Source organism: Sylvia atricapilla, chromosome Z (genome assembly GCF_009819655.1).
Source record: "Sylvia atricapilla isolate bSylAtr1 chromosome Z, bSylAtr1.pri, whole genome shotgun sequence".
Taxonomy (NCBI): Eukaryota; Metazoa; Chordata; class Aves; order Passeriformes; family Sylviidae; genus Sylvia; species Sylvia atricapilla.
In genome coordinates this window covers 27,674,120-27,694,152 of record NC_089174.1, presented here as the reverse complement: position 1 = coordinate 27,694,152, position 20,033 = coordinate 27,674,120, and the positions used below count along the sequence as shown (strand labels likewise).

The 20,033-nt window shown below is 38.5% G+C and overlaps 1 protein-coding gene across 3 annotated transcripts in view; it reads left to right on the top strand.

Moving 5' to 3' along the window:
• Positions 1-20,033, top strand: part of TNFAIP8 (TNF alpha induced protein 8) — a 57,218-nt gene that overhangs the window by 18,253 nt on the left and 18,932 nt on the right. Inside the window, exon 1 of one of the 3 annotated variants that reach the window (XM_066338446.1) lies at positions 17,893-17,934. The exons of 1 other annotated variant lie outside the window; for it this stretch is intronic. Coding sequence is in view for 1 of the 2 variants with exons in the window: in XM_066338441.1 (XP_066194538.1) it covers positions 18,155-18,185 (31 nt within the window). In the remaining variant the exon portion in view is untranslated. Of the gene's footprint in view, positions 1-17,892; positions 17,935-18,057; positions 18,186-20,033 lie in introns of those variants that run through there. One more of the 3 variants, XM_066338441.1, reaches the window with a different exon arrangement.

The window sequence follows — 20,033 nt, the reverse complement described above, 5'->3', positions numbered from 1 at the left end:
TGTCTTGTATGTCTCACTATTGTTGTCTTATCTTTTTCGGAGCAGTGACAGATTGGTTGATTTGTCATGATGCTGTGGCATGGGACCTCTTCCTTTTGTTTCCAGTGGATGATATCTTTTCTGCTGAAGGATTCAAGTCAGTTGGCACTGATTTCACACCCCTTCTGCTGCCAAAAATATCATGCTGTCCTGTTCCCATGCTTGTATTGTTTTCTTCCTTGTGTCAGCAGAAATGTTCATGTTCATCAGAATGAGGAACTCGATCATGAGATCAGTTAGCCTTTTTTATTTCCCCCCCCCCCCCAGCAGCCCTTTTTTTGTAATTAATTCTTCAATCTGATGTGTTGTGAGCTAAACAGATGGTTTTGCTACCACAGGGAGCTGTCAGGCTGGGTGAAAGGAGGGGATAAAGTAGGTATAACATGTCTGAGGGTTGGGAAGTGTGCAACCACTTTGTTTGGAGGCAATGCTTAAAAGTTGGTGTTTGTAAAATCTCTCAATCTGATTTTGTGCTTAGGTACCCTGGTCTGTGTCCCATTTCACTGAAATCCTGCCCTGATTTGTTCCTTTTTTTCCTGTGTGTTTTGTCGTTCTCTCTTCAGGACACCTCTCACCTTTGTGGGAGGCATCTCACAAATGCTCACATTCTTTTGAGCCAAGTTTTATTTCTTAAGTTTATGTTAGATATGTTGAAATATTGAGTTTTACCCAAATTGTAGAAGTCTTTTTTCAGTCTCATATTTCCCCTTCCAGTACTTCATGCTATAATTTTTCTTCTAGCAACTCTGCTATCCAGTTAGGCATCGATAGTCACCGTTGTTTACTATTTATTTATTTATTTATTTATTGGTTTTATTTTTTTTTTCAAGTAATGTCTGAATTGGAAAAGATAATGGGTTGTTTTCACGTGACCACCTTTTGAGATAGTAATTTCTGAATAATGTTTTGCTTTCTTTAATCTCTCTTTAAAAAGCATTCCATAACCTGTAGTGCTGCTGTAGATCAAGAGACAGTAGTAGCTGGTCAGATCACTTTTTCACTTCTCCCACTCCCCTTTATTGTTTGCTATTTTGAAGTTTTCCTAAATTACAGATGTAAATTATTCAGCCTTAAATCAATATAATCATCATCTGTGTATGAGAATTTTTAAGGAAATTTTGTAGTGGGTTTAGATTCTGAGATATTTTTAGGAAGGGTATTTGATCCTCTCTATGTCAGTTTTTGAAGTATGGGGGTTTTTGGACCATTCAGTACTTGATACAGATTAGCTTTGATTCTCAACCATTAACCTGTACACCTGAATAAACTGCCTTTCACTAAGGCTTATGATCCGTAACTTGTATGTTGGGCCACTGTAGTGTGTGGCATTTATTGTGCCACTTGTCACAGTGAAGTGAGAGATTTAGCCTGTAGTGCAGGGGAATTTGACCCAGCACTGCCTAAGTACAATGGATCTATGGAAAACAAAAGACACTGAGGGTTTTTCCCATTAATCTTAGCCGTTTATATGGCTGTGTCTAATGATTAATTTTTAAATTAGCTTTTATGAATATCTGTCTCTCAGGGTCAGCAGTGGCAGGTTTGCATTGCAGGATGTATAGATGCAGGATGTATAGAGAAGGGCTGATGTAGCACTGCAAGCCAGATGTGTTTGCATTGGCTGTTGTGTATTACAAAACCCCTTTGCTCCATAAACATCTCACTAAGTACATCTGTAGCTGACATACATGTGCACATCAAAGTGTTTTTCTGTTTCTGCTAGCAAACATACAGAGTTTTAAAAAATATTCTTCTTTCCAATTAGCAGTTGTTTAACTGTTTCTGTATGGGTTTTCAATGCAAGTGGAAAGTCTGTGCGTGTGAAGGAACAACTAAGATTGTCCAGCATACCTGAAATATTAACTAAGGGAGGAAAGCTGGTAGTCTGAAATCCTGAGCTTTGGTTTCTTTTTCAAAACACATGGGAAAGCTAAAGTGATATTATTTCTTAATCTGGTTAGACTGAATACTGAATTCTTGCTTCTCTAAAATCCTCAGTATAGAAGGTGATTGAAATTGGCATTAGTTGTGACAGAGATACTTTGACAAAACAGGACAATCCACAAAAGCCATGATGCTGTGATTTTTTTGTCCCTATTACAGTTGTATTTAATTATCTGCTGAACCAGAGTGCTGAAGACATAGATGTATGATTTTACTGTTCAGAATTTTTCACAGCTTCTTCAAGAGATGCTTGAAGAGTAGATTGTTTAGGGATTTACTTTTTCCATTGACATAAATGAACAAAAATAGATATTTTGATTGCCTTGGAAATTAATTTTTTTTTCTAATTTCATGGTTTATTTTCACAATACAAACAGATAACTCCTATCTTTATGTCCCTTAAACTAAAACAAATTATTAAGTGCTAGTCCTTAAGTATTTCAAACACCTTTCCTCTAGTATTACAGTATTTAGGCTGACTTTAATATTCTTCCAGAAGATCACCTTGCTTTGAATTTTCCCTACAAGAGATGCTGGAGTCACAACAGCAAGGAAAGAGTTGTGCCATTGAGGAGTTCCCCTTCATGTTCTTTGCTGTCTCTGAAAGAAGCTAAGCCAGAATTTAGCAAATGCTGTGTCTCATATTTAATTTATGACCAGTTGTACTCATCCATATAGTCAGGAAAGGAAGCAGTACTGTTGCTTATAGGGACTGTCTTCCTGTCTTTGCCTCCAACTGTATCTCACCACCACATCTTTGGACGCCTGCCAGAAAGGATGTGGGTTTTTTTTCTTCTTCTGTTCTGCATTTGGACACAGATTATACAATTTCCATTTTGTTGCAGCTGTGTCATGATGAACATCCCTTCTCATGTTTTTGATATAATGGAGTGTATGATGTCATCAGGTGACATACTGTCTCATGCCGTATTCTACATAAAATGGTGCAAGGCATCAGCAGTTCCTGACAAAAGCTGGGATTGCTGTTCTGAGAATTCTAAAGCTGCTAGGCTTTCTAGGTGCTGCTAGGCAAGACAAGGTTTTGTAGAGGATTGACCCATACAGATTTGGATTATGTGGAAACTGCTCTCCTCAGCACTCTTGGATGGCTAAGGCACAGCATTTCTGTGTACAAGAGCTCCATGCAGTGTGGAGGGATGTCTAGTGTTTTCCAACTGAATGAACAACTGTCATGCTTTAGTGTTCACAGTTAGCAATCATAATGTATCACATTAACAGAACTGTGAGACCTTTATCTTTTATATATTCACTGTCCCCTGTCTTTTTGCCTCATGTGCTGTAAACTAATTTTGATATTTAAAGATTGTAAAGAAACCAACAGTATGGCAGCATGATCCAGTGGCTTGTGTCTGCCTGCAGGGAGGTGTGAGCATGTCTGTCCCAGCAGTTCCAGTCATGCTTAGTCATAATGTGAGTAGACAGTATCTCTTAAAGATATTGGTTATTGATAACATAAACGTTTAGGAATACAGCAGAGTGGCATTTGAAAGCACTTTGTTTTGTGGATGAAGTGTGCATGTCATAGGACTATTTCTGAACAGCCAGCCAGGTAGGCAGTTGTTTAATACTGCTGGCTTATTTTATAATAAATCAAGGTTTATGCAGACCAGAATGGTAGCACAGTCTTGTGATGGGGTGCTGAAGATATTCAAGCTTTTGGGCTAAAACTAAATTTCTTAATTTTGGTTATGAAACTGGTCCCCAAAAACTTTGCAATCACTAAAATGTAAATAAAAATATAAATACATATTTCATTTTAAGAGAGCACCAGGTATCACAAATACACGTAAACAAGAGTCTTACAGGTACCTTTGTAGATGTTAACTGTTGGTGGTTTTTGTCACTACCTGGGCCTTATCTTTCAGTGTTGCGAACCCTTCTTCCTTTCCTGGAGGTGTATCAGACCCTTTGATCAATGTCTTCTCTCTGGTTCAGTGCAGAAACAGATACTATTTATTTGTCGAGGTTGGTAGCTCTGCTGAGATGAAGAAGATACAGTTTCATTTGTCTTGTTTAGTCAAAATAACATTTACTCTAATTTGAGTTTTAGTATAAACCACCTGTGAATAATTACCTTACCTGTGCAGCCAATTTTAGAGCAGACATTTGTAGTTACAGTGTTTTTAGTGTATGAAACCAGTAGTAGGTAAAATGAAGAATCTGTAGCATGAGGGTTTTGCCATAAAAAATTTGGGGAGACAAGTTTTGCTATCTTACTCACCAAGGGGTTTCAGGACACAGCCCTGGATCAGATGTCAGCACCCTCAAAAAGAGCTGACATGGGAGTCAGAGTTTACATGGAATTCACAACCACCAGTAGGCTGGGTAAGGACTTGCTGGTCATCAGTAGAAGTTGACATGCATGACGTCCTAGTTCCTGTCTGAAGAGGAATGTCCTTCACGTGGCAAGGTAGTATCTTGTCCCCCCAAAAATTTGTATCTTGGACCCCTGAAACAAGTCCTTTCTGTGAATGGAGATTGTTAATACATGAATTTGGAGTAAATATAATCTGTGAGATTTGTTTATTTCTTTATATAATGACATTAAAATATAGTTCAAGGTGATAAAAAAAATTCTTACTTCAAGTCTCAGCCAGTGTCAAGCATTTCTAACCTTGTTCAGTTTTGATTTCTTTTACAAACCAATTGGTAAGAAGACATAAGTAGATTTGAGTTGGAGATCAGATAAGATGAGCATAAATCTCTGTGGTCATCAAATACATTACTTTCCTTCAGATCTTTTTTGCACAAACATGATTAACTGAGTGGTTTCTGGGTTTTGTTGTGCACATTGGCCCTATGTACATCTAGTTCTGCAAAGAACTTTATGGCTGCATTTAAGAGAAAGAGTTGGCATTCATGTGCAACACTCTTCAAAGGATAAATGTTCATAGATGCCACATTTCAAAAGATCTGGAAGAAATACATAGGAAGTAGATACTCCAAGGTGCTCCATATGTGCATGGTCAGTGAAAGGCTCTGCAAAATATGTGTTGCCCAGATCATGCAGGGAATGCTGACATTTGTTACACCTTATGGCTTTAAAATGCAGCATTTCATGATGAGTGTACTTGCATGCTTCTTAAAAAGTAGAGAAATAAAAAATATGTATCAAGTTCACAAATCTAAGGCAAAGAAATGGTGTTTATCATCAGCCATCGCAAAATACCAATTTTGAGTAGTAATTTTTTAAAAAAATTACATTCTTTTTCTTCACTTTTTGTTTTTAAACAGTTTTCTTTATTTGTCTTAAGTACTTGCATATTTTTGTAGTAGTTAATTTTTTCCGGTACTTGCCCATTTATTCACTATTAAATGTTTGTATTTCACCTATTTCTGATAAATATTGGAATAAAGATCAAAACCCCACTATGACAAATTGGAATTTTTATTTCTTCCTTGCAGTCATTAGGATCAGAACTGCTCTTGTTTTTATTGTGTCATGCCTGTGATTTTTGTAGAGAAGTTTTCACTTCTTAACCCCTCATCCATGTTGTTTGAAAGACTGATATACTTACTTCTAGATTTCCAGTTATCTACATATGGAGTCTGCTGTGTTTAAAGTCCATAGAAATTTTGAAAAGAAATTAGATTATTTATGCAGTCATTATTGAAGAGCTGTCAAGAATTGATCACAAGCTTGAAGGTCAGTCTGCATTTACAGTATAAACTCTGGAGTAAAAACCACAGAGGATTATGAAAGCAAACTCTCAGGAAATGGGGAAACATGATGGCCTTAGTATTATGTTGCCCAAACATGCTCACTGTTTACTGTCAGGTAAGCTCCTGCTGGCTTTTTCCTGATGTTAAAAATAAGCTATGTTATGTAGATGTTGAAATTATCTGTTTTGGGAAGGCATTGCATTAGCTTTGGGTCAAATATATTTGTAGCCTGGCCTCATAATGCCACACTTCAGCTCTGCTTTTCTCTTCATCAGCTGGACTTGCTACTGTTTTCTACACAGAGGCAACTGCACTGAGATCAAGTAAGAGTGTTTGGTTATAAAAATCCAGTTTGAATGAAATAGCTGTATAGCCAAGTGAACATAGGAGCTTGGGGCTAAATAGATTCTATTTTAGTGCTTTCAGTTAATGCGTTCGTTAGTGCTATTCTCTTAGTTCCAGTTAAGACACGTGTATCATATCTGGTATTTGGTCATGGAGATTTGTTAATGGAGATTTGCTTTTTCAGTTTCATTTACGGAGATGAAGAACTTGATAACTCTACATTGGCTTAAAATACAGATCAAGATTTTGGGGGAAAATTTACTTGCTTAGACAACATTGTTTTGAGTAAAGGGAATGTTTAAGTGGTGGAAGTTCCTGCTTCATCCTTTTTCATTGGAAACGTAAATGCATTTGTCATACATTTAGGATTAAATTCTCTAAGCCAGCCAGGAAGTAGAAAACATAGATTTAGTAATTTTTATTTTCATACACATCTAAAAGCATGGTAGGCACTAGTAATTAACTATTACCTAATTTTAGGTATATCATCTTTTTGCCACCATTTCAGTTGCTCTTCATTTTTAAAAGAGAAACATCTTTTGAATATTTGAATTCTCATGAAATTAATGAGACACTGTCTTTTTGTGGAGGCAAAACGAAGAAAGCTTAATACTTGGGGATGTTTTTCAGACCTAGTTGAGGTTGCATGTCTTTATACATGGCATTACTGGATTATACTGGGCATTTTAATTCAACACCATCCCCCTCAGTAATCCACCACTTCTGCAGGCAAAACAATCCTGCATGTCTGATAAGAGGAAATGCTGGCACTGACTTTGTAGCTGGGAAGTTGAGTTACAGGTAACTCAACACATCCCCTCCAATGGAAAAAAATAAAAGGTTATTATTCCATTTCTGGAAAGGCAATGGCAGGAAAGGAAAAACATAGAGGGCAGAGCAGGTCTGAACAATATAATTGCAGGCAAAAGCTGGGAGAAATGGGTGAGCTTCATAAGTAGCACAGTTGTGTCCAAACTTTGAAGTGATACTTGAAATTTCAGTATGGTTTCAAATTCATGGAGCCAAGCTGCTACCACTACTACATCATCTGCTATATTGCCATCCTAATGAAGCTATCATCAGGAGGTACCTAAGTTTTTTTCAAACCAATCTGGGATTTGGGCTAGGAAAAAAATGATAAATATTTTGCACTGGTGTTTGCCTACTGATTTCAGAAGCATTTAGTTCTCCAGATTTGCCATACCAGTATGTATGAGACACAATTGCAGCCTTTCTGTGTATAAAATGCTATTGCAGGGCTGTATGGGAAGCCTCTTGCTTCACATTTATACCAGTGCTTTCCTGCTCTGTTCCTTAGACGAGCAAAGCTCATTCGAAAAGACCTGCTCTTTTTTAATCAAGGTGCTGTTGCCATCTCGTGGCACTGGCCAAAACCGCTAGCAAATGCTCCATGACCTGTGTCAGTTGCTGACATGTCCGAGTGAGATGGATGTGGGATGCACAGAGGGGAGTAGGTGGATCTCTTAGAAGAGACTTGACCTCAGTGCAACTCTCAGAAGTTTGTAAGGTGGGATTTCTGATTCAAGTGCTGCATTCCTTCTGTGCAGAGTCAGTGGCAGTCTTTATTCTTTCTCTTGTCCCATTTATTTTCTAGTGGACAAAGATAGTAGCTATTGTCCCTACTGAGTGTTATATTTTGGAAACACCCTTTTAAGTCCTGAGCATTTAGGAAAAATTGCAGAAGCACAACCCTGACAGACCACCTGCCCGAAAAAGTATATCATCGTAAGTATGTGCCATAATTCAGCTTTCTGTAAACAAGATATTAAGCAACAAGACTAAGAAGTCTTGTTCAGATCTTGTTATCCACAATTTTTTTTTTCTTTTTTTTGGAAACTGAATACTTGAAATAGTTCCTGAAAGTCTTGCAATAACCCTGTGAAGTGGTATTCAGTTTGGCTGAGCCCCAGAGTGCAAATTGTGTTGTTATTGTTGCTAAAGCATTCTAAGGGCTGAAGTATGAGTTTCCTGTAAAGTGGATAAAACTGTTGAGAAGTTAGACATACTTCTATGAAATAAACTCATTCAGAGTCCAGAAAAATTCTGATGTGTTTTGTTGGTTTGGTTTTTTTTAATTGGAACTGAGAACAATCAACAGAAGTCCAATATGGAATTTTTAATGCAATGTGGAAATGCTAACCAGAGTTTACACATGAAATTTGCGTGAACATTGTTCACTAATGTAAGCTTGCTTAATAAGAGGGGAAAAATGAGCAAGGTATGGATTTTCAGTGATTACAACTAGATTAGAAATCATCCATGACCTTCTTTTTGAGACAAATGCTTCCTTTTCAGTGCAATTAATATATTATATATTTTTTAAAAAGAAAAAAGAAAAAGAAGGGGGGAAAAAGAGAGCTAGTTGTGGTTTAAATTCTCCCAACCAAAAAAAAAAAAAAAAAAAACCAAAACCCCACAAATTAAAGGTTATCTATGTATGTCAAGTAAATTGATACCACATGCCTATGCTACATGGTAAATGGAGAGAAAAAAGAGGAAGATGGTGCTGCTGGTAGATAGACACTCTCACTTGGATCAGCCTGAAGTGCAGTTTTCTCAAGTGTGATTTAGTTATAGAAATATTACTATAAGCCAGAGAAAGCAAGTGCTGAAAATCTTCCCTCTAAGACTTCCATAAATGATAGGTTCCTGACTTTTCTTTGGGTATTGAATTTCCAGCACTTGTTCAACATAATCTTAGCTCATGCAAGTGTTCCTCCAGATTCTTTGTGGCTTCAGTCTAAGCTTTATGCAAATAATAAACTGATTCAAAGTCAATTTGGAGCAAGCAGAAATCAATATGGTTATTTGAAGAAATTATTAGATACATCTGGCTTGTGAATGTAAACTATAGCTAAACTCAATTTTAAAGAGCAAACCCTGCTTAGGTCTAATATTCATTTAAATCTCTCTTTTAATCTCTTAATTAAATTTATTCTAAAAGGAGATTATTTTAGGGTTTTTTATTTGAAATTTTATCTAGGTAAGATCTCCATTTGATATGCAAGGCATGTTTTGACTGTTTGCATGATTAATGTCTTTGACGTCTTGGAGAAAAAGGGCATAGTTTGATTGTTACCCGTTAGCAAAACACTTGGACTGTGTGCTTGGGACTGAAACACAGCTCTCACAAACTGAGACATGTACACCACTTGTATATGAACAAAAACTTTCCTTTTTTAAAGGTAATATTTAGTTTCCTGTTCTGTCAGCATCACTGCCATGTCTTAAAAAAAAGCCATTATTTGCCGTACACTCCAGTAGCACTGTTTAAAATGTACTATATTTAACACTTAGTTCAGGCACCTTGTTTTTGAGTCTTTTTGAGTTTTGCTGTCTGATACTAGATTTTCAGTTCTTAATTAAAATATCCCTTTTCAATTAAAAATTGTTTTAGCACTGTGTTTTGATGCACAAGCATCCAGCAATACCTCTCTTATGTCTTGCTGAGAGCAGATCTTGTGTACTGTCTCTTCTCATAGCCTGTGGTGGTGCTGTCAGCTTCTGTGTAGCACATTCACTTCCTCTACTTGCCTGAGGAAACTGACATCATGGTGTGATTTCTGTTTTCAGTGCAGGAATTTTTTTCAAATTAATGTTTTTGATGCTCTCCCAGATTTCTTAGGCCTTGGTTTTTTTTTTTTTGTTGGTTTTTTTTTTTTTTTTTTTTTTTTGCAAAGGCTGCAACTTATAGTAACACAAATATAAGAATTATATTATAAACTACTGCTGGGAAGCTTATTTTCCTGTGTGACCAAACAACAAGACTAGCTCTGATCTGCTGTGCTCTTCACCATACCAGAGAATTTGCATTTTCCTACCTCTGTTCATGCAGGTCACAGTGTCATTCTCTCCAATGCTGCTCTTCGCTTGGCATAGCACTGTTGGCAGGGGCAATTTGTGTTTGGTTTGTGTATGGTTACAGGAAAAAAAAGTGAAAACAGTGAGTGAAATGTTTTCTATTTAAAGAAACAGTGCTATAAGCCAGTGTCAGCGCATGTTGCATGAATTGGTGCAAGGCCTTCAAAAACACTGTCTCTTTAACTTAGGCCACAACCTTTATGAATTCCCAAGCCATCAGCAACTGTCACCGATTACCTCCTCTTCCTGGGCAGCTGTGCTGATTTTGGCTGTGGTGGAGTTAATTTTCTTCACGGTACCTAGCAGGGGGCAGTGTTCTGGATCTCTGCTGCATGTTTCCAGCATCACCGTGATGATACACGGTGTTTTCCTCGCAGAGCCAAGGCTTTGTCAGCTCCTCACCCCGCCCCACCATCAGGTGCTCTGGGGCTCTGGGGCTGCATAACAAGTCGGGAGGAGGACACAGCCAGGACAACTGACCCAAACTGACCACAGAGATACTCCAGACCATATGGTGTCATGCTCAGCATATACAGCTGGGGGAAAAAGAAGGAAGAGAGGGACATTCAGAGCAATAACATTTGTTTTCCCAAGTCACTGTTACCTGTGATGGAGCCCAGCTGTCTTGGAGATGGCTGAACACCTCCCTGCCCATGGGAAGCAGTGAATGAATCCCTTGTTCTGCTTTGCCTGTGTGTGTGCAGCTTTTGCTTTGCCTATTAAACTGTCTGTATCTCAACCCACAATTTTCCTCACTTTTGGCCTTTCAATCAGTCCTCTCCCCTGCCCTTGAGTAGGAATGAGTGAGTGGCTCTTAGGCATCTGTTGCCAGTTGGGATTAAGCCATGATGATAACAGCCAAACCACTGAATATTATTTTGCTCTTGAGAAATTGTTTTATGTTTGCTTATGCACTGAAAACTTGTCTTCAGTAACTGGTAACTTCTGGATAAGTTAGCTACTCTCAGTGCACGGTATCTATGTGACTAGAATAAGACCTCTTATTATTAGTGAGGTTTGGCAACATGACAAGAAATCAGAATTACATCAGAGTTCACATCTCAGAAGTCACGGTGTTGCTTTGTGTGTGAATTTTCAGAGTGATTTTGAAAGAAAAAAGATATGCCAGTGAAACCCTTTCTGAGCTGAGAGGAGTCTTGTACCTTGGCAATGTGCTGTAACAAATAATGATCGTTGTGAGGCTGAAAGGTAGGGATCAGTCTGAGCCACCATCCCAGGCCTGTGCTGAGACTGTGCTGTGACTGATAATCCAACAATTAATGGGAGATGTAGCTAAAATTTATGAAGAAAGCTTCATTTTGACGCTAAATAAAGGAGTTTTGTCACCTCTTAACCACAGGAGCTTTTGAGTAGAGTTCACAATAGCTTAAAAACAACTGATGTCACTGTTTGGAAACTTAAAATATCAGTATGTCTGTGACAAGGACAGTGCTTTGGAAGATGCACACTGCATGCTGTCTTCGCAGTTTGCAAGGTGGTTGCTATCACGTCTTCTTGTGCTGTCAGCTCTGAATATTTATAAATGTGGTCATGGGTATTGCAGAGATGGGACTTTCAAATGTTGTAGCAAAGTCATATTCAATATAAAGCAGGTTCAGCTTTATGGAGCCTTTTGTGCATGTATCTTCCTGCCCTCTCCATTTTCTCTCAGGGAGAAGAGCTGGGGTGAGGACTGTCTGTTAGGGAAGTTTAATTGCATCCATATGGAATCCAGGATCTGTCCCCCACATGTTGTCTTTTCCTATCCCTCACTTGGTAGGCTTATTGTGAATTCCTTTGTCATCCATCCCATACTGCTGCTTATTTGGCCGGTTTGTTGTCAAAAAGAGGTCTTCAGACACACTTTCGTACAGCTTGCTCTGTGGTGAAGCCCTAGATTGTGCTCACTATGCACGGCCACACCAGCAGTGCAGTGTGGGTTCATTCAGCACCAGATTTGTCATATTTTGCTTTTACCATTTGGAAATGAAAGTATGGACACACTTCAGTACACAAGTAGCAGGTGGAGAACAGATGTTTTAACAGGAAGCTCTAGAAAAAGGAAAGGAGGGCAGCATGGGGAGGAGAGAAGAAAAGAATGAAGTGCCGGATTGCCAAGCATGGTGCAAATGCTGTTGAGTGATCCCCTAGTAAAATTACCAGGTGACAATGATGTGTTTTTGTAATTTGTTAACTTATAATTGTTAACTTCTATAATTTATTAACCACAGGATAGAAACACACGCTGGAGTATCATTCATGGGTTTGCCCAACAGGTGGGGGTATAGTGAGTGTTTCAGCAAGTGCAGTAGTGTAGTCGTCTGCATTGGCCTGAAGTTTGTTGGCCCAAGGAAAAATAAACAAGTTAAGGAATAACAAGCAGCAACGATCGGACCAAACCCAGGAGTTCACATATTTTTCAGATCTGGATTATAGCTCAACCTGCTAATCTTTTATTTATTTTGTTTATCTGTCTTCTGTGGGCTGAATTTTCCTGAGATAAAAACTGATAGTTTATGTGCATGTAGAAAAATTGGTTTAAAATTCTGTGAGATATTAGAGTTGTGCTGTTACATGGAAACATTGAATACTGCTGAAAACACTATTTTTGATGTTTTCACTGAGCATTGTCTATGTTACCTTGATATTTGTCTTGTTTATGGTAGAAGATAAAACATCAGTGAAGTTTGGCTACAGCAACAGATAGGGTATTGTACCTAATACCTTACTAAGAGAACTGTATAAATAGTGCTGTTAAAATCACGCAGCTGATCAAGATTTCTTTTTTTTTTTTTTTTAACCCAACTCCAAAATAATTAAATTGCATAAGAGTTGGAATTTGGTTTTGTTGTGCTCACACCTCACGGACAGTGCATATTGCACGTTCTTTTGCAATAGTAGAAGTAATACAGCTACAGATGGTGTTGCTTTACCTCTGTGTTAGGAAATAACTTTAAAATAACTTCTTGGTTTGCCCAGTTTGCTTGGTCTGCTTGCAACTGTTTAAGTGCATAACTGAAAGCAGAACAACTTTGATAAGTGGGCATAATAATTCTTTGTTTCAGCAAGAAAGCTGAAACTTCACTATTTTTTTCTGTGACTATACCACTCTCTCCACACTTTCTGCATGCCCCATCCTGCACACGCGATGCCTGTGTGCAGTCTCTTGCCCATGTGGGGCAGCAGAAGGCACACACTGCAGGTCAGAGCTGCACCCCTGGGCACCTGAGATTTTGGCAGGTGGATTTCTGCATCCCAGGAGATGACAGTGCTGGAAGAGGCAGCAGATCCTGCTTTTGTGCTGCAAGATCTCAGTGCTCTGAGAGCTCACCCACCAGTCTGAACTAACAGAGACGCACTAGAAAACAAAAATATTTTCTGTTTTATAAATCTGCATATTTGAAACTCAGTGCAATTATGATCTGCCTGCCTGAGGAAAGGGTTGCAGTGATGCTGGAAGGAATGCAGGAAAGGAGCAAAGGAGCAAAGGAGCAAGTCAAGGGCACACCTCAGTGCTGTCTTTGCCTGCTTACAGTAGCTTCTATAAAAAGGTCTTTTAGGTAAAATCTACAAGCTATTAAGGCATGACTTGAAGAAGCAGTAGCTGTAGTTATTTAATAGTTATCTAATGATAACTAGATCTATATCTATAGTTATCTAATGATGTCTCAGTGCGGCTTCCAGATTTGAATTTAACAATTTTCTTCTTATTTCTGTGAAGAAAAATCCCATTATTTGTGTGCTTTTTTTTTTTTTTTTTTCTGAGTTACTGTGTAAGCGTCTTGGTGCCCTTATGAGGGGGTAGCATGTTTGGAGGTTCCATACATGTATGCCAACCAGACCTGATACTCTTTTTTCCTCTTGGAAGATCCTAGACTTAAAAATAACAATCTTACATCTTGTTCCCTCTCAGAACTTTAGTTTGAGAAAAAGTCAAAACTCTTGAGAATTGGTGAAATGCATTATAGTGTGGCACATAATTTCCCAGTGCATTTTGAAAATTGTATACATTAAAAAAAACCACATGTGAGTAATGCAGTATGGTATCCAATGTTCTCCTTATTCTGTTTCCTTGTATTTTTCCTCTAGAAATTCTGGCCTGCCCTCTGTGGCATTATCTGCCCAAATATGTGGTGGGTTTTAAACCTGTCATTGTAGGAAGTTACTTTTGTTTTCTGTAAGAGAATTTGCTGTACATAAGAGAATTTTGCACAACAAAATTTTGTTGTGTCTACTGATTCTGATTTTTGTAATTCTTTGTTTTGCCCTTCCTATTCCATATCACATGTACACCTTTTCCTTTCCCTCACAGTTGGGAGTGTGGTGGGAAATCCACATCTCCTCAGCTGCTATCAGGGTCTGTCATGTGGCCTCAAATAATTCAGTAAACTACAGTCAACAAAAGACACACACCTGACTGAGGGAAAAGGACTGGAGACTATCATCTGTGTCAAGGAATTGTAGTTAGGTGTAGATCTTATTTTTTTATTGTTTAAAGGTTTGCAGTCTATTGAATGTGACATTCTGGAAGAGCAGAAGCCATTTAATTATGTAAAAAAAAACCATGGGGAACTTTGGGTGTTTTTTTTTTTTTAAATCTCATGAATGTGTAATGTCTGAAGTGTGACATTACCATGTCCTTCTCTAGAACTGATTTTGGGCTGGACAGGGCTTTTCTTGCAGTAGAAGAAAAGACCCTAGTCTTGCTTCTATGGCAGCTGCGTCCTTTTGAAAGCTTCTTGCTGGTACTTTTCTGGCAGCGGTGCTGTTTCCTCTTTTTTTATCAAACAAAACATTATAGTCTTTTTTGATATTTCAGAGTCTTCTTGGCAGCAATTTTAGCACCTTTTTTTTTTTTTTTGCTACTAAGATGCTTATTATTTCTGTTATATACTTATAAAATACATAATAGGATTTGCAACTTCTGTATTTAATGAACAAATCCTTGTGTAAAGAGAGCTTTCTCAGCATGGATTGTTATACAAAACATAACCAGGGTTTTGAGCTGGACAGGGCCATCCCTTCACCCTCCCCAAGTACCACTGTAGTAAACCAGGACCTGGGTCTGGTCTGCTCTTGCCTCCCTTAGGGTTTAGTAGAAGTCAGGATAATTTACAGATGATGAGTTAAAAGCCAAGCCAAACCAAAACTAGCTATTTTTTTTGCAAAGTAAAACCAGAAGTTTGGGGGTTTTTTTGTTTCAGTAGAGAAGGGTGGAAAGCACCATACTCTCCTTGTCTTACACAGCTTTGAAGCTTTTAAGCTTTCATCCACTGAAGTATGTCAGCCCATTTATTTTTTTGTGTTGCACACAGACGATTTCATTTTCCTCTGGCAATTCTGGCCTTCCCTCTACAACAGTGTCTGTCTGTCCAAATGTGTGATGAGTTTTAGGCCTTCATTGTAGGAAGGTACTTTTCTGTAAGAGAATCTGTCCTATGAAATGTAGCTGCACCTACTAATTATGTTTTGGGAATTTTTGTTTTGTTTGGTTGTGGGTTTTTTTTTTTTTTTTTTTTTTTTTTTTTTTTGTTTTGTTTTGTTTTTGTTTGTTTTTTTTTGTTTGTTTGTTTGTTTTTGGTCATTCCTATTCCAAATCACATACACAGTTTCCAATTAAAGAGGGTTTTTTTCTTGAGTTTCCAGGCTTTTACTCACCATGGGATCCACATCAATCTGGATGCTTTGATAAATGTCACTTCCCTGTAGATGTAGTGTTATCTGTTACCTGGGCTCCAGTGTTTTTTAGAGACTCTGCCTCATTTTAACCTCCCTTACTCCATTACTTTTGCTGTCTTTCTAAGTAAATAATTAAAATTGATTTGGTACAGACTCTGAAAAAGGTGATAATATCCCATTATTGTATGGCAGTACAACTCCCTCCTTAACCTGAGAGCAGACAATTACATACCTAACCAGTCTTTAACCTGGTTGGGATCTTTTCAGCCAGTGTGTGTATTTTTAAGAAGCCTAACAACCAAAACAAAAGAAAAAACAATTTCTTGAATCTGAATTGAGACCCTGGATGCAGGATTAACAGGACTGCTTGAGGAGATGTGATTTTGATTCTGTAGGGAAGAAAGAAAATAAAATCACTGTGTTTTTGTTACCTGTCCAATGAGGTATAGAGTTTCTGAGAGGTTTAAGAAATCCAAATTTGCAGAACTTGCTGACATTTAATCACAAGTCTTATTATTTCTTTGTGTCTGTCATCTAAAATAAGAAAAGGCATCCATCTAATATGTAAATCTGATCATGCAAGCATCTTGATGCTGGCTTATATTCCTATCTCTCTACAACACTTCCTTTGATTAAAGGACCCCAGAGGCTATTGCAGTTCTTCTGGAATAACCTTATATTTCTTCCTGTTCCTTGTCTATCCTGTGTGAAGTTTTTTGAGCGGTTTTAATCTCCTAATTACCCTAAACTAGTACTTTAAAATTTTTTTTTTTTTTTTTTACCTTGAAAATGTGGCTTTTTTAGCTACTCCGGTGTTGTAGTTAGGGTAATAATAATTTTCATTCTCTGTGCTTTCAAGGATGCAGCGTTGTATACCACAGGAGAAGATAAGGCCTGTAGACGACAGCTAGCTTCTTAAGGAATATCTTTAAGGAATCCATGGAATTATGTGTATTGCAAAACAAGAAATTGGCAGTGTCACCAAAAGCCTTTAAATTAAATGAAGTTTGGCTTCCTAGGTGGGGGAGGAGTACATGGCAAAGGACAGTCCTTATCATAAAATAACGGCAAATAGGATAAAAGTAGTTTTGTACATTCTGAGGTATTTACCCCAGTCTGCAAAGCAGTTTTGCTGTAGGTAAAGAATTCATACTGTATGTGTTATTTACAATACCGTCCTACCTACATCTGGTCTTCCCAGCTTTGTGGGTGTTTAAGCATTAACGAGTACAAGGGAGTGTTAAAATCTGAACAGTTTATTTTTTTTCCTCTGTGCCCCAGTGCAGAGCAGCTGACAGCTTTGGCTCTTTCTGACTTCACCGTTAAATACACTTACTTCTGCTTGACGCCAGTAAGGCATTTGCTAACTGTTAATAGCTATTAATGATGTTACCTTGGGGAGACCTTACCAGCCCTTCATGCCCACACATTTAACCCTGTGAGACAGAGAGGTAGGTGGGAATTAGATAGCATGTTGGAGCTGGCAGTGGCATCAGGCCTTCGCTTGAGAGACCACACCTCTCCTTTTGTCAGAGCAGTCATGTTTCCAGCGAGGTTTTGTCCTGTTCACTGTGCTAAAAATCCATTAAATGAGTAAGTAGGGGAAGATGCTTTCCTAGGACAATGATTTTGCTGGAGGCTGTGCTAATTGAGAATAGGCTTCCAAGTAATTCCCCCCGATTTTGCATTGTAGTCATGTGTGACGCACTGCCAACTATGAGGTGGCTGCAAAATCCCCCTGTTTTCTTGCTGTAAAACTGTATCGTGCAGTAGTTAAAAATATCGGTCTTTTCTGGGATAGGGGCGGGAGCGGGGGGGGCAACAACAGCACAAAGAAAACAAGAGTTTTTCCTAGGATGTAAGGTGAATTGCTAGTCTCGGCGTAGATGGCACCATGCACTCAGCATGAGTGAAAGAAAATTAGTTAGCTTAAACTACCTGAAAGAATGCTGCTACTTGTCATCTTTAAGCACGTATTAAGTCATCCAGTATTAGTCAGTGTAATTACGGAGGCTACAGAAGTAATTCCAGATAGCAAACAGTGTTGAAATGTACAATTTAGGCGTGAAAATAAAACTATGTAAAATAGATTTTCCTGCAAGTTAAGGGAGCCCCAGTGTGTTTGTCAGTCACCGCAATCAGACTGCTCTGCACTCGGGTTTTTTGGCCTCTCCTGCTTGCTTTCTCATACCACGTTGGCAAGCTGCAACAAGTGAAAACTCCACCCTTCCTACAGACTGGGGAGAATAAGATTTATAAACGGCAACAGCTGGAGAGTAAAATCGGGGTTCCTCTGAAGGTGCTGGTTTTTTCGCAGTCGCTGTGTGCGGCTGAGAAAGGGGCGGGATCCTTTTCAAGTAGGTTAGTTGTGATTTGCTGAATTCGTAGACTTTTCCCCTCAAAACCCCAACCCTCTCTCTCTCTTTTTTTTTTTTTTTTTTTTTTTTGGTCTTTCCCTCTCCTCTCTCTTCTTCCCTTCTGAGAGAGAGGGCGAGCAAGGGAGAGGGAGAGAAGTTGACTGCGGCTGCATCCCAGCGCGCACGTCAGCGTTAATCTGGTCCCCAGAGCCTCGCCTGGCACCATGAGCTCGGAAGCCGATGAACCCAAGGAAGGTACGGTTTGTAATTACTTATTTTCGCAGGAGAGGAAACACGCACGCTGCTTCTCTTGAGCATGGAGGAGAGTTTCTGCTCCCTTTAGCAAAGGGGAGGGGAAAAGGCCTTTGCAGAACTGTTTCAAGTCCTGCCTATTTTGTAGGATTGAAGTGACCGAAGTGTTGACACCCCGGGATATCTGTCTGTCTGTCTGTCTTGGCGATGGTAATTTACTCACACATGGAGTACAGATAAGGGGAAGAAACAGTGTTTCAAAACACTGGTAGTCAAATGTCGAAAGAGGAAGAGTTCTTTCATTTGGAAGCACTGTATTTTTTAGCAAAAGAGGAAGCTGCATGGGGGAGAAATGAAAGGTCATTATTTTGGGAATAAGGTTAATGCCACTTACTTCCCTGCAGATCAGTGTTCATATGTGTGCGTGTGCCTGTGTGTATGTTAAAATAGAGGAGAGTGTGCCAAAGCTACAGCGTGCTGCTGCTTTTGGAGTGAAACGTGTGGAGGGGCTGGAAGTGCTCCAACAAAAATGCAATTATTCCCTAGTGTTGATCGGTAGGGGGTTGTGAGAGGGATTCGGACAGTGGGGAGCAGGCGGGGGAGGAGGAGGGCAATTTCCTGAAAGTGCCTATATACAAAAGAGCGTTTATATAGACGAGGGAGCAGGGCAGTAGTGGGGTTGTATGCTGGATTTCTTAGAATAGAATTGATGTTTCATGGTTACACATAGTCCTTAGGGAGACTCAAGCATACAGAGATCCAGTATGGCAGAGAAAAACAACTTCAAAAACCCCAACAGAAAAGCAAGCAGTAAAGCGACTTAAGCGTTTTGTATTTGGTGAAAACGAGAAGTTTTCGGAATATTTCAGGTGGTTTTCCCCTCGGTCTGTATAACTTCCTTCGTTTAAATATACGTTACAAGGAACATCTGTCTGTTTACTTGCTTAAAAGAGGATTTTGTTGATTTGCAAAAAAGTCTGCTGGCACTGGATGAAAATCAATGCTAATAATGCTGGTAGAACCTTGTAAGCAATGGAGCCTGATAGCTTCTGTTTTGATAAGAATAATCCTTACAATTTTTCTTTTTATAAAATGAATAGCTGAAGCAAAAGGCAGCTTGCCTTTTTTTCTTTTTTCCCCCAAAGAAGATTCTATAGGATAGATTTATTGAAAAGAAGAACTGTAAAAATTATTTCTCTATAGAAAGTTTGAAAAAGAGAATATGTGAACATTCTCCCTCGGTTTTACAGCAGGAGAGATTTGCTTTCATGCTATAGCAGGAAAGATCCTCAGGTTTCATACAGGAAGCTCCAGACAATTTTACTAAGCCAGCTATATTTGAATTGCAGATTTTACTGTTTGAAGAAATGTCTTATGTTCTTAAATGACTCTGATTCTTAAAATCAAGTAGGTTGGCCTTTCTGTGCATTTCTTCATAAACAATTTGAGGTGCCAGGATTTTTCAGGCCAAAAAAAAAAAACAAAACACCAAAAAACATCTGAAGCAAGTGTCTGAGACCAAAAAAAAAAAAAAAAAAAAAAAAAAAAAGGTATCTTTTTGATTAGTTATTTTTAACTTGAGGAATATTTGGGGTTTGCTGCTCTTTGTTCTTAATGTGTTAGAATGGAAAATGAAGCAGTAACCATTTTGGCAAGATGAGGTACAGATGTCACTGAGAAGGTTTTTCAGTCAGTATGTAAACATATCCCTGGTAATATATTCACATTTTTAAAAGAACAATTTAGAAAATGCATGAGGAAAGTGTGTGTTTGAGTGAAAACTGGGATTAACAGGTAAAAATGTAGAATTGCAGCTTTCACACTACTTTACCTAGTCTGACTGAACATTTA